At 37.1% G+C, this 15011-nt stretch overlaps 2 protein-coding genes across 2 annotated transcripts; both read left to right on the top strand.

Annotated features, from left to right (window-relative positions):
- Positions 1–1349: 1349 nt before the first annotated feature.
- On the top strand, positions 1350–5903 carry LOC147869117 (protein ORANGE, chloroplastic-like). The gene is made up of 8 exons (XM_087326597.1): positions 1350–1656; positions 3361–3493; positions 3607–3717; positions 3850–3936; positions 4032–4108; positions 4204–4331; positions 4910–5019; positions 5732–5903. Exons 1-8 carry the CDS (start codon positions 1484–1486, stop codon positions 5807–5809), a joined length of 897 nt encoding a protein of 298 aa, XP_087182723.1. The 5' UTR covers positions 1350–1483; the 3' UTR covers positions 5810–5903.
- Positions 5904–8609: 2706 nt separating this feature from the next.
- LOC147869118 (uncharacterized) lies at positions 8610–11798 on the top strand. The gene is made up of 9 exons (XM_087326598.1): positions 8610–8910; positions 9889–10011; positions 10110–10277; positions 10371–10454; positions 10629–10679; positions 10787–10843; positions 10959–11032; positions 11477–11603; positions 11707–11798. The coding sequence occupies exons 1-9, from the start codon at positions 8728–8730 to the stop codon at positions 11770–11772; spliced, it is 933 nt and encodes a 310-aa protein (XP_087182724.1). The 5' UTR covers positions 8610–8727; the 3' UTR covers positions 11773–11798.
- Positions 11799–15011: the final 3213 nt, after the last annotated feature.

Below are 15011 nucleotides of genomic sequence, written 5' to 3' on the forward strand. Positions count from 1 at the left end.
TAAGTAATATATCTATGTTATTTGCATGCATGGGACAAGTCTTTGAAGTTGTCTGCAAATTGTCAGTGGTGTGAGAGGCATTAAATACCTTACGTGAGGCACAATGAGCTTTAATACATCAATGTTATTTGCATGCATGGGATAAGCCTTTGAAGTTGTTTGCAAAATGTCAGTGGTGTGAGAGGCATCAAATACCTTACATGCGGCACAATGAGCATTCTTTGCAATGAACTTTCCAAAGAATTGAGTGTTTTGAGACAGTTCATCACTTAGTGAAGTCGTGCATTCCTTCTATATGTTCAAATATGATATTGAGTTACATACACAAATTGAAAGTCCTAATATTATCACGGTTTACAACTGCAAATATCATAGGTACTTTGTCATTGCTTGGTAAGGGTATATATACTATTGTGATCCATAACATCAAGTGTATTCCAGTTTTTGTTTCTTCACTTTATGATCAAGGCACTCTTGGTTGTCCATCGGTCACCTACCCTATCAACCAGTGCAAGTGATTCATGGTTGAGGATGTTGCATCAAATTAATTTCATTACTAAAGTAATTAGTGGGAGACGAGTAGACAATAGATGTGTTCCTCTATGCCCCTTATAGTTTGAAAGTTATTTAAGATGTTAAATAATATGAAAAAATTTAATATGGCTGCTTTCCCTTTTATTATATCAATGATCCCTAGCTCCATTTAGAGCATGGTTGTCTAGATTCTCCACGAATTGATGAAGTAGTTGTGGCCTATTTGAGTCCAATAGCCAATATTTTAGTTTCAAAGGTGCAAGATATAACTAAATAAGAACTACTGAAAAAGGTGTGTCACAACTTTTCTATTATGATGAAACACACAATAATCATATTATCAAACAAGTACAATGGTTGCAAAGTACAATGTGAAAGTGCTGTAAATTTCATATGTAGCTAAACCTTATTTTGTGTAGAATTATTGGATTAAAGTCTAGGCGAAGGCTTTATTGGTATGATCATGGTATAAAGCTAGTCATTTTCTCATAGAAGTTGATAAGTGACAATACATTGTCCAAAACCCAAAGGGTTATATTTTTATAAAGCAATCCTAACTACAATAGTTGGAGATTTCAAATGTTGAACATAAATATGCTTGTTTGAGAAATACCATTACGTGGCAAATTGATAGGATGCATAACAACAATCCATTAACATGATCAAACCACATGAATGCTTTAGCAACCATCAAGGCCATGGATGCTTTAGCAACTTATGAGAGTATTTGGGATGGGTATTTTAGTAGTAGATGGTGTGTGATGGAAGTATGCATGATAGATAATGTTATGTTGTAAATACTTAAACAATTCAGGGCTATCTTTAGTAGTGTTCCCAATCAAATGATATTTTTCCCAAGGAATGGGAACCATGGACCCACTTTTACATAGGCTGTGGTTTGAGGGGAACCCTAACAGATTGATTTTTTGAACAAAGAAGGAGAGGGATCATGCTTCTGCGTCAGACTCACCATCCATTCTTTCCTTCTGCTACTAATGGGCTCTTCCATGGCCATATTCACAAGAATCTATGCTTCATCACAACAACAACAAGAGTAAGAAGAAGGATAAGAAGAAGAATAGAAGATCACCCAACAGTGTTTTCTCTTAAACCCAATGGAAGGTACTTCCTTACCCAAAATGGCTTTTTTCCTATATCTCTCTCTATAACAATATATATATATATATATATATATATATATAGTATGCCATTCTTGTTCTTCGTGGATATTTAGATTATATTACTGCAATGAGGAGCGTTGCACTGGGTTTCATCACACGTCTATTTATGCAATTTTTGCTCTCTCGGAACATGGATGATATGGTAATCCTTTTCACGTTTTATTATAATGATGGTTTGTGACGAGAAATTCCTCCAGAACGACCAAGAGAAATGAGAGAAATGAACGGATGAATTGAATTCGAGATGGAACATATCAATAAATGATAGAAATCGATACATGGGAGAGGAAGAGAGACGAAGGAATAAATCCAATAAATGATTGAAATGGTGACATGGATAGTCAAAAGAAAGGAACCAATATTCCTATTGTTCACTAAGAAAATAATGACACTACCAATTCTCGCATAGATCTCTGTCTGGATAAGCTGAGTATCCTCCAAGTACGATGATGCCACATGTGTAGCAAAAAGCCAAGTATCTGTGAACGTTTACAGTGTCCCAGATGGAGAGCTCTATCAAGGAGTAACCACCTGGGTCGAGACAAATGGCTTCCTCATCTGTGGCAATGCATATATATCTTTGAACATTTAGAGCATCCGATATGGAGAGCTCTATCAAGGAGTAATCACCTAGGTCGAGACAAATGGCCTACTATCACCAGACATCCTTGATTTGTGCTTGTGAATGATGCATCTATGCATCCACAGCCTGCCTCTCAGAAGAGTCTTTTTATGGCTACAAGCCACATATCTCTTCATTTAGGTCGTTGCTATGCACTATACATAAGCTTCTGTTATAGTTTCCTTCGTTTAAATAGATTCATGGTGTACTATAGGGATATACTCGTGCTATCAATCAACCTTCACAATGAGTTTTTTTCTGAAATCATGCTTGCAACCTCAATAGAAAGAGGGAAAACGATGCCTTCATTGTATATATATCTTTGCTAAATGATAGTTTTCTTTCATTTTATACATCATTACATTGTTGTTTTACTTGTTGGGTGATGGTTTCCATCATTTAATGATTCAGTGCTTGGTATTTTTACTTATGCTGTGTACTAACATCTATACTTTCTTTTTGGTCGAGTGTTTGAAAGCGTTCTTACAGCCAAGAGAGTTTGAGTGGAAGAGAGAATCTTGTATATATCATTGTTATGCTATAGACCTGTCTTCCTTGATTGCTTCCTTCCTTATTGTATATATTATTATTATGTAATAAATATAATTTTTATGATAGTTTCTTTGATTCTCTGCCTTGTTGCTACAATATAGACTTTTATTTCCCTTCTTATCAATGATATGCCAAGGCGATATGTATCTAGGGATTCAACTTGCACATGATAATAAACGATAATGGTTCTATTCAACTTGCAACTATAGATCTGTTTCTATAATGGTTCTCTTCGTTTTATGTTTTGTATCTATTCAGCATACCTGTGCTGAATAAAGGTTACCTTCATTGTACATCTCATCATTGCCACAGCCTAGTGTTGTGTAATGGTTTTCTTCAGTGAAAATATCACTGCGATTCCATAGGACTGTATGCTATAATGTTCACCTCGATGATGGCTTTCTTGTGTAAAGTTTTCTTACAACTCTCAGCTTATGTCGTTTGTAAACATAGTCTTTTTCTTTGAAATAGAATCCTTCCTTCTGAGGAATTCTGTATTATTGAGGGACCTGAAACTGTGATGGACTTTGCCTTTCTACAACTACAAGAGATTCAAGATAACATAAAAAGCCGTAGAAATGCCATTTTTCTTCTACTTGAGGAGGCAAGTATATGCCACTGTTGAGTCAGTTTCCTTTTTCCTTTTTCCTTTTTTCCCTGTTGATGGCATTATCAGAACTTAGCCTTTTTATAACATTAGAAAAAATTGTCATAAAGGTTCGGAGGCTTCGAATTCAACTGAAGCTCAAATCCATGGAAGAACAATCAGTGGGAATGGAAGAAGAGGAGCCAGAGTATAAGTCATTTATACCGTTTTTACCTCTTATGGTGAGAGCATAAAGCCTAGAAAGCTGAAAATCCTCGTAACATTTCTTACTATGAGAGATTTTCTTATGTTGCATTGAGTGATGTAACAACTCACCATGTATACATACACTAATTATGTTGATGTTATCATAGACCCCGGCCACGTTGAGACAATACTATGCTACATGCTTAATGCTCATGATTGCAATTATCCTGTTTGGTGGGCTTATTGCTCCCCTGGTAAGATGTTATCACTTTTTATTTTTATTTTGTTCATGCTTTTAAAATGATGGCGATGTATGATTATATGTATTGTTTATATTGTTTATGTGCAGCTAGAACTAAAACTTGGGATTGGAGGAACCTCTTATAGGGATTTCATTATCAATGTTCATCTCCCACTGCAGTTGAGGTGATGTTTTGTGTTTAGGCTTTCATTGTGTTCTTAAAAAAAGAAAAAGTTTTTTCAAGAGATTTCTGGAAATATTATTGCTGTGGTCAATGCAGCCAGGTGGATCCTATTGTTGCCTCCTTTTCTGGTGGTGCAGTCGGAGTCATATCTTCCTTTATGATCATAGAAATCAATAATGTAAAACAACAAGAGAAGATGAGATGCCGATATTGTAATGGAACTGGTAGGAAAGTTTTATTATCCTTGTTGTTCATGATGATCCAGATTTTATTATTCTTGTTATTCATAGAGATCTAGAATTTCTGCTTTTTGTTCATGGTGATCTAGAATTTGTGTCCAAAACATGCAATCATTGAAAGTCATATACACACACATATCAATGTGAGAAATCTAGGATAAGGAATAACTCTCCAATAAGTCAACTGAGCACTTTGACATGCATGTCGTTGTGCAAAAGCCATAACTATTTTGTTATGAGTATCTTGTTACAATGTCAATAGTTGTCAGCTCATTCTTTGCTTGTCCAGACTACCATTTTGCAAGAGACCTACTCTTAAACCCTAAACCCGAAATTCTGAGCTTGTCATTATCATGTTGTTTGTCATTACAGAGAACATATTATGCTATCTGGAGGGCATTAGGAATGATGATGATCAGTGCACTGTTATCATTTATTATCATTATGATAAATGGCATGTAATGCTGCATCGATGGCATTTTTAATGATAATGACTGATGCTCCATTCTCATTGTCATGTTTTTGTACCATCATATTAGAATTAAAGTTTTCTTCTCTCGTAGGCTATCTAGCATGTGCCCGTTGTTCAGCAACCGGTTTTCAAGTGTCTAACATTGTTAATGGAAAGGGTCTTGAATCCGAAAGGTGCTCTATTTGCTCGGGAACAGCGAAGGTAAATTTCTCAACAGAATTGTTTGTGAATTCATGTATTATCTTTTGTTAATTTGCATTGTGATCAACAAAATTTTTCATTAAATCATTTATTATCTTTTGTGAGCGGAATTTCATTTAACAAGACCTTTCGTGAGTTCATTTATAATTAGAGAACTTGCATTGTATTCAACAAATAATTAGAATTCAATAACTTTGTTTGAATTCATCAATGATGTTAGTGCTTGCATGCATTCAACAAAAGTTTTTGTAGATGAATAAGTTTTTATGAATTCGTGTATGTGATCTTAGTGAGCTTGCATCGCATTCAACAAAACTTTGTTGTAGATGATTATCTTCTTTCAAATTCATTTATTATCTCTCACCTTAAGGATCTTGCATTTACAATTCAAGGAAAGCTTTTGTGAATTCATCTATGACCATAGTGAATTTGTATTGCATTCAAGAAAACTTTTTTCAATTCATCTATAAACTATTGCACTTGATGAAACTATTTGTGAATTCATTTATGATGTTTGTGAACTTGCATTGCATTCAAGAAACTGTGAATTCATGTTGATTACCGCATTTTGTTTTTCTTTTCACTGAATGGGAATGGTGGTGGGAGTTGAAATCCCGGCCTATGGCTTAGAGGTTAAGGGCCCAAACAAAGTAGCAAATCTGGGAAGGAAACTTCAAATAAGAAGGAAAATGGTCTTTGAAAATGTGTGCAGGTGATGTGCCCAACTTGTTTTTGTACGGGAATGACCATGGCAAATGAGAGCAACCCTCGATTCGATCCATTTGATTGACAATGTCATATGACAAACATAAATTATAATTATTTGATTGGGATCATTGTGTATTTATCCTTCCAAAATTTATTTCATGTGTTTGATTCTATAATGAATTCATTAAAACACCTCTAGACATACATGTTACAAATAAAGATTTTATTGATGGTTTTTGTGAAGAATTAGGCAATTAAGCAAGGGTTAATTAGTACCTAATTATGTGATTAAGTTAAGCGGAAGATTAAGTGATATGTGTGTGTATGTGTGTGAGAGGAAGAGATTGAGGAAGTTAACACTTATGAACAATGAGATAAGATGGGGGATGATTAACTATATTAAAAAGCATAATCAAATACAACAATACCCATAATGAGGTATATATACATCTCAAAGGTGCACATGTGTGAGTAGAATATATGTACAACCGTGTAAGTCCTATATTAAATGAACATGGGAGTGGAGGATCTACAATGTATCTCACTTAAGTACAAAATCTTATTTAAGGCTTTAAGGTCAACACACTAACTAGATTTTATATAGGAAACTATTAAGTTACGTGTGTTGACTAACTAACTAAACTATGTTGAGCTTGATATCTCAACAATTTTCACCATAATGGAAGCCTTACAATGTTTTGTAGGTGTGTTACGGTGATATAAAATGTTTCTTCAAGTTGGTTAGGCCTAGTAATGTTTGCAAGTTGTCATTGAGATTGATTTTGGTGAGTAAAATAACATGAACTTGAGATTGTTTTTTGGTTGTATTTCATAATTTGTGTATAGTGTATATTGTGTTCAATTCATATTCCATGTGAGAAACTTAAGAGTAACATAACAACAATTGAGAAGAATTGAGACAACCAATTAGAAGAATAAAAAAAGCAATAAAAGAGGGTATAGAGATGCCCTTTGATATCACACGATTGTAGCCAACATTTAATGAGTGCCATAATGAGAATCAAAGGTGTATGCAAGTTTTCTTGTCCTTAGTGAACTCTTATGTATTTCACTTTTATTGTTTACTAATACTAGTTGATGAATCAAATCTAAGAAAGCATGGGTATTAGAGGGCAATCTATGGCTTATGGAGTACTTTGTGTATTCTTGTGCATCGTGTGTGTGTGTGTATACAAAGACAATTTGGACCCTTTAGCATTCTTCAATGCCATATAAAGATTTGCCTAGAGTGGCTTCAAACTTTAATTTGGTGTCTTGGACCATCTCAAGCATTTAGCCAATGTTGTTTAGAAAAATTTACACGACAACTATTGGTTTATGATTTGAAAAGAAATATGTGTATATGCAAGCAATTACATAGTTAAAGCTTTAATTCACTCATTCTTGCTGTATTTCACTAATAAGTGGATTGTTTCTTTTGTGAGTCTCATAGTAAAAGTTTTGGTTCACTCCATTCTTGTTGTCTTCACTAATAAGTGCATTGTTTCTTTTGTGAGTTTGCATCAAAGGCTTCTTACATAAACCTCAAAAGGTTTAAGTACCAAAGTCAAGAATAAATGATTGATATTCCATGTCCAATTCATGGCTTTGATGTGTAGGCAATTTGAACTTGGGAAGTTCTTTACTATGGCGATTTGACAAAAACACTCAAGAACAAGTAAAAACTCATGAGACTTCAACAAAGCTTCGTTTTTGCCTACCAACAATTTTTTACTCATTAAATTTTGTTTCTCTTATTCTCAATTTGTACTTCTCTTATATTTTTGTTCTCCAAATAGCATAAAAAATAGAATTAAAAATAGCATAAAAAATGAGCAACATGAAAAAACTATTGTCGATGACAAATCTCGAGATGCAACAAACTCATCAATTATGAATACATCAATTTTCCTATATGCAAGATTGGCGTCCTTTAGTGAGCAAAGTGGACCATGTTGCTTCTACTAAACCTTAAGTGCTTGGGTGTTTTGCACTACAAAGATGACACCTCTAAAAAATGTTGAAACATTGATCTTTTGGGGAAATTGAAGGAACTCATAAAGGATCAATATGGGAAATTGTAAATCCTCTTTTTCCAAAAAGAGTTTCTACAATTTAAACAAAAAAAAACATCACCTTTGGGATGGTTAAGAGAAATGCTTCATGGGGGTCCTCTTTTTTATCCAATCTTACAAATACTCTTTTAAACTTGAAGACTAAGATATTTACCAAATGTTTAGTGGCTTATTCAAGGCTTGAGTGTCAATTGCTACTAACAAGGTCTAATGCAAGAGATGACAATTTTAGACAATGCAATTAGCTTTGCTCGAATATATGGTTGTGGAGATGATTCCAAATTCAAGAGAATTCCATCAAAATGAGTTTTTAGAGTTCCAATGCTATGTCTAAATTTGTCGAGTGTTTTTTTTTATAATATGACCAATCGAATGAAAAAACCATTGTTCCTTTGATGACAATTATTTTTGTGGATGGGTTTCTAATATCTGGGTCTAAACTCGACCCGATAATTCACAACTTCTGGTCCGCAAGGAAGTAAGTTAGTTCTCGAGTCGATGGGTCTTATCAAAACCCAATGAGTTGCTTTCGTCGTGCAATCACATGTTTCACCGACTTTTAACACACCTAGTGTTGCCTAACTGATTAGGGGGTAGTTAATAACTTGGCTAATCCCACTAATACTTGGATAAGGTATCATCATCTCTTGAAATACTTTGGATCCAGGATCCTGAAGATGATTCTTCCATAGCCATTATTATTTCCTTCAACATGAATGTTTTCATGAAAGTACCCACAACTGTATTGCTGCCTTCATCATCACAAGCATTCTCACCATCATGTGGTAGTTCTTCTTCGGCTTCAAAGTTAAGGTTTTGGAGGATCAATGGCTTTGTGGATTGTGTGCATTTTCGCAGAAAACTCACAACCCATCTCAGACTTCGTCCTCCCAGACCCTGTTTCCTTGTTTCTTTTTCTATTGGGATGGATATGGAGGAGAATTTGGATACTGAAACTCTAGAAGAAGAAGCAGATGAAGATAAAGACTTCTCTCAGAAAAAGAAGAAGAATGCATCTGATCTTACACTTGAGCTTCTTCAATGGCCTCGACTTTTGGAGATTCTCTCTTCTTTCTCTGGCACTTCATCTTCTAAAGAAATCATCCAAGTAAGTGATTTCCATATTCATACTTCAGTTTCTGACTATATGGAGATGTAAAAGAAAGTAAACTTATTTTCCATACTGTAGGCTCTTTGCATGAAACTTAATAGTACCTATATTTTATTTTATTTTCAATCAAGTTATACCTGATTATGATCAAAATGAACACATCAGGAAGCTCGAATGAATCATACCTAACCATTGGAGAGCAAACATGGAAGATTCCAATGTTTGAAACATTTCATTATAAAAGGTCATAATGTTGAAATATTCTGACATGATATGAATGGTTATAGGGGTTAAACAACACAGCATATTGGAAATCATATGGATTTTGGGTTTTTTTTATTAGGAAATTGTTATTTCGGAATCAAATCTCTTTTCAATGTAGGATCGATGGTAACTATGGATGATAAATAACGATGATAAGAGTTCCAGATGTAATTCTACTTTCTATGAGCGTACACATAATCATACATTAATGGTGTTAATTAATCCCTATGTAAGTATATGTATGCAATGGGGTACAAATTTTACCTTCCATTTGGTGGTATGTTTGCATTTCAAGATATTAATTTGCTGTTTAATCAAGCCATAAAAGATTTTTGAACATTCAAAACTTGTATTGTATTTGCGAATTCAGAGATTTGGAGATTTGTAGAGATGATCATGTTGACTTTACATCAGTCTTTTTGAGTTTTACCCCATGGATTGCCCAGTTTTTTATTTTTCCTTTTCTGGCCACACCTCGATGCTGAATTATATTCATGGCCTTTGTATTCTATGTTTATATACGTGTATTAAATAGAAATTATACATGGAGATAATAAATTATACTTTTTTTTTTGGTTTTTGAATTGAATAAAGAGAAAAACATTTGCTTTCTGATAAGATGATATTATGAATACCTGCGGCTCCTAGATCAGAATGTCTTTGGTGATGATTGGATTTTGATAGTTAAAATGATGATTCCATATTGCACAGAGTTCCACACTTCCTTCCACCCAGAGTGAAAGTGAGAATCTTCTCTTAGAGACAACTGCAGCTATAGATCTTCTCGCATTTTTGGGAAGTAGCCTTGGCTTTGCAGGCGTTGAATCAAAGTTGGTGAGCACTAGCACAAATCCTTAAACAACTTATTCTCAATAATTGAGAGAAATAGTCTTGACTCGAAATGGTTTTATATGCGCGTTTTGTTCATGTAGGTAAATTCGTGTATTATTCGCTTGCAAAAGGGTTTTGTCATTAATGGAAAAGAAGCGGTAGCTATTCTCATGTTATTCCAGTTCACAGATACCGTACGGCGTGATATAAAGATGGGCATGGAGCAGAACTTGCTTTCAAACAATGCTCTGAATATCTTCTTAGAGACAGTAAAGAAAAGCTAACTCTATTTGAATTAGAGTTTTTACAATTATGCTTCGATTTGCTTAGCATTACTCAAAAATGCTTGTTGCTTTTTGCAGATATGTACCCTTGGCTCTCAGCCAGAAGTCACAAAATCTATCATGAAGACGGTGGATGAGGATGGAAATGTGAAGGACAGTGCGGTATGGTCTGAAAATGCTCTTCTACTAAATTATTTTAAAAATCATGATTAGGTTATTAAACTCGGCAAAGTATATATTAAATTACATAAGTTTTACAAAGTATATGTGTAAAACAACAGCAAGTTTGTTAAATGGGACTGATTCATTGAATGTAGAGTTGACATTTTACCACAGAGTGCCGAATTACAGAGAGCTAGGGTTCAGTATCGATTGCTTCAAACCAAGGTGAGCATTTGAATTTGATAAGATTTTAAGGATTGGGTATATTTGAGTAGAATGTATTAATGCCTATTTGGTAAGTTTTTATGGTTTTAAGATTGGCTAGGTTTCAGGTTCAAGATCTACTGAGGAGCATTATTAAGGATCAAGAAGGCAGTGTAACCACACAGGTTTTTTTTGTGTGTTTTTGTTTTTGACCGATGATGCTTTTTCACTTGAAAAGATGAAAAATGAAAAATGAATTGTCATATTAAAGCAATTCCCTATTATAAATAAACTTTCTAGGAAGTGGATGGAAGGTATTGCATTGCTGTGTCTAGCGAGAATCAGAACACCTTTCCAGGTTTACTTCTTCAAAGGTTAGAATTATTTATTTATCCCTTCATTTCAAGAGAAATATATCCTATTCTGGGTGATGCCATCTCTAGGTTGCTGTTATTACTTTATTTTGACCATCATTTTGTTTTTGCTACATGAGCTTTGAGCAATGTAAACAATGTCTCAAAAAAGAGACAAAATAGATGTAACCAATGAATGAATAGTGGCCACTATACAGTAGAGTCAATCCACTTGGATCATAAACAATGGAGTGACTAGCTCTCTCATTACAGGTTGCAGCTCTATACTTTAAACTAAGAATAAATAATTAGCAACAAATGGTTAGAGGTATCTGAAGATATCCATGCAAGATTACGTGATAAACAGAAGAAATATGAGCATGCTTTAGTACTACGGAAAAAGCTAGATCTTTAAGGTCATGGAAGGAATATTTTCGTACTAACATGTTTTTTTATCTATAACAGTGGTGTTGGAGGATCTACAAGCTATATCGAGCCAGTTGCTCTTGTTTCAATGAATGACAAGCTTGCTGAAGCAAGAGCATCTATTTTGAAGGCAGAATATGAAGCGTTGAAGATTCTTACAAAGAAGGTTTGGTGAAAATGCAACTTATGCAGTTGATATATAGAATTTTGTTTTATTATGTTGTTATAGTTTCTTTGGACAGCTCAATTTAATAGTGGATCCACTACAGTTGTTGCCTCATGTGGAGAATATAGCTGTTGTTCTAGAAGCGGTGATCCAGCTTGACGTGGTATGATGGCGATGGTTGATGATGTTGCTATAATTTATATTCACAAATCAATGGATTCCGATCACTCGTGGTCTTTTCTTGTGCATACTGAAATCTTTTTTCTTCCAAGATATGATAAAAGTACTCATTCTAAAAATAAGTTATTGAGAAAGGAACTAGTCCTGTGTACAAAAAAGCAATTCGGATGAACTTCTTGTACAATTGACTAGATCTCATCCAATGGAGAAAACTGAAAACGCACACAAAAGGGGCTGGCATAGAGCCACTTTGGTTGTCCATCTATCTATATGTCCATTGGAGATATTAGGAGTTGAAAGTGCAAAAGAAAATGATGAGGTCTCGTGTTCTGAAGACGGTGTTCATTGTTGTCGCACCTGTAAAAGTGTGGGGAAAAATATCCCTGCACTTACTATTAATGAGGTAGATCTGACCTATAACCATCTTGCTTTTAGAGGTCCACATGTACCAAGCATGGATGGTCTATTACAACTAGGAAAGTTAAAAATCTCAAACCAATTGAGTGGATACTTTCTGGGCAAAAAATAATTAGAACCTCACACTAGAGTTCCAATGTAGCTGTTGTCTAATGATATCTCTGCCTCTGTTACAGGGTGGGTCAAAAAGGATTTTGTTGTTCATATCATCAAGTCTCAAGGTGGAAAAGCAGATGTTTGAATCTGGCATGTGTGATGGTCTTGACTAGAATGATCTTTTTTTTCTCTTTCATTGTAGCATCCGAGTTAGGTTCTACCTAATAGGTAGAGTTACGGGGCTGAGAAATAATGGGGGATTATAACATGGTATAACAAAAGAAGTTTATATTGAAATCTGAAATGAAAGACTAAGCTTATTTCTCGAAATTTCACCGTTTGGAACTTCCATCAATTTGGTTCTGGGTCAATTAGGCAAGCAAAGAGCATGCCTAATGTTGTTGGCGATGTTCCTTGTTAGGAGTTCTTGGAAATCTAGTACAATTATTTTCTAGCTTTCAAGATGCAGTGAAGAGGGTAGCAAGGAGAGAGGGCGGAGGTGAGATGTATATGAACATGGAAAAATGGAAAAATCCAAGGCCCTCATGGCACCTGGAGCTCTACTTTGCTTTTGTGTGTAAGTTGTAACCTCACGCAGGAGAAAATGTGGCACAATTTTGCATTCAACCGTACAATTAGCACCCATACATCATTATTAGCGTCCAAGTTTGGAGCGCTCCGGACTGCGGTGTGTACAAGGGAGAATACCCCCTCATTCTTCGACTTACAGTCGATGCTCCTTGTAGAGGAGAACCACGCCGGTGCATCTACCAGTGCATCCCCCGACAGCCGAATGCTGTACACGGGAACGGATCGGCTCCGTGGGCGTGGTGGAAGAGGTGGGTCGGCACTGTTACCGGCCGGCAAGGAGTCCAAAATACGGAGTGAAAAAATTAATTAAGTATGGTTGTAAATAAGCATAGTGTGGACGGACGGACTGGAAACGGTATGCCATTCCAGATCCGGACGGATCCCGAATAGGTGCGATAGGCACCGTTTTGTACTACGGGCCGGAAACCTATTTAAAGGCCCGGACCCCATTGTAATTGCAGCGGATAATTAATAGAGCATATGGTGTTTATACTTCTGTGTTGATTTCCGTTCTGTAATTATTGTTATATCTTACGCGTGTAATTAACAAAAGCGCTCTAATCGTGTAACCTACGTAAGTCGGTGTAATCGTTGAGTCATAATCCTATGCCGTAATCACCCTTTGGTGAAGTGTCTCCGTGACACCTTGTGTTAGGCCTTGTCCGGCCAGAGAATAACACAGTTTTGGCGAAGAGCAGGAATGGAGGCACTATGAGCGTGCCGACAACAGTTCCGGGACTTCCACAAGCAGGGGGAGTCAAGGCGGTGCCGGAGGCCGGCAAGACAAACCCGCTACGGAATGCTGGTACTGTGGCAAAAAAGGCCACAGGGAAAGCGAGTGCTGGAGAAAGCGTGCCGATTCGGACAAATCCGGATTCGGCAAGACCGGTAAGGATGGCCGGCAAAACTTGCACTACGCAAACGGATCAGGAGGATCCGGAACTGGAAAGGCCGGTAAGGGGCCAGCCTTGGTGATGAATCACAAGGCAAACTCAATGAAGAAGTGTGGTATGTTGATTCCGGCGCGTCGAACCACATGACGAGCCACAAAGAGTGGTTCTCCTTTCTGGAGAAACCGGATCAACCAGGAGTAGTCGAAACCGGAGACGACACTCCTCACCCAATCGTGCACGTCAAAGAAGTCCCTCTAAGCCACGTCGGACAGAAAGGGAAGCTGATGAACGTATTACACGTTCCGACAATCACGAAGAACCTGGTGTCCGTCGGTCAGATTGTCGACCAGGGGATGCAGGTGTGGTTCACGCACCTCGGGTGCTTCATTGAGGATGAGGGCGAAGTCATTGCGCAAGGGCGCAGAGACGGGAGGATGTTTATCCTCAACACCAATGACTTTGGTACCGCTCTGTTCGCGAAACAACAGAAGGTCGAGTCGGACATCGACCTGTGGCACAAGCGGATAGGCCACGTCAACTACCGGAGGCTTCAAGACCTGCAAACGAAACAAGTCGTTTTCGGTTTGCCGAAGTTCAGCGGCCGGAGAGCCGAAATCTGTGAAGCCTGCCAACTTGGGAAGCAACACCGGCTTCCATTCCCCACCGAACGGAACCGGAGCCGTAACAAGCTCGATCTCATCCATTCGGATGTGTGGGGACCGGCACAAAGTGTAAGCCTTGGTGGGAGCCGGTACTTCGTCTCCTTCATCGACGACTATACTCGATATACTTGGATCTACCTCATTGAGCGGAAGAGTGAAGTCTTCGACTGTTTCCGGAGCCTCCAGAAGATGGTGGAACGGGAATCGGAGAGGAAGACCAAATGCCTTCGGTCGGATGGCGGAAAGGAATATTTTTCCAGCCAATTCACTAGTTATTTGCAGCAGAAGGGAATTCGGCGAGAGTTCAGCTGTAGATACACACCGGAGCAAAATGGTGTGGCCGAAAGGAAGAACCGGACACTTGTCGAAGCGGCAAGGGCAATGCTAGAGGAAAAGAGCATGCCCCGGTTCTACTGGGCGGAGGCGGTCTAGACGGCCGTCTACATACAAAACTGCATTGGTGACAAGGTGTCAGCTCATGAGCTGTATTTCGGGTGCAAGCCGAACTTAAGACACCTTCGGATATTCGGCAACATAGCGTATGTGCATGTGCCGGATCAGAAGCGGAG

The sequence above is a fragment of the Azolla caroliniana genome, unplaced genomic scaffold (assembly GCF_043228905.1).
Source record: "Azolla caroliniana isolate FFs.n. ecotype wild unplaced genomic scaffold, voAzoCaro1.0.p SCAF_1, whole genome shotgun sequence".
In the NCBI taxonomy this organism is placed as follows: domain Eukaryota; kingdom Viridiplantae; phylum Streptophyta; class Polypodiopsida; order Salviniales; family Salviniaceae; genus Azolla; species Azolla caroliniana.

Bases quoted from the DNA above. Each gene is read 5' to 3' on its own strand.
- LOC147869118 (XM_087326598.1), top strand. From the start codon at position 8,728: ATGGATATGGAGGAGAATTTGGATACTGAAACTCTAGAAGAAGAAGCA. The intron at 10,680-10,786 runs GTGAGCATTTGA...GCTAGGTTTCAG, and splicing joins ATCGATTGCTTCAAACCAAG to GTTCAAGATCTACTGAGGAG. The intron at 11,604-11,706 runs GTTTGGTGAAAA...GATCCACTACAG, and splicing joins TGAAGATTCTTACAAAGAAG to TTGTTGCCTCATGTGGAGAA.
- LOC147869117 (XM_087326597.1), top strand. From the start codon at position 1,484: ATGCTTCTGCGTCAGACTCACCATCCATTCTTTCCTTCTGCTACTAAT. The intron at 3,494-3,606 runs GCAAGTATATGC...ATTGTCATAAAG, and splicing joins TTTTTCTTCTACTTGAGGAG to GTTCGGAGGCTTCGAATTCA. The intron at 4,109-4,203 runs GTGATGTTTTGT...TGGTCAATGCAG, and splicing joins CATCTCCCACTGCAGTTGAG to CCAGGTGGATCCTATTGTTG.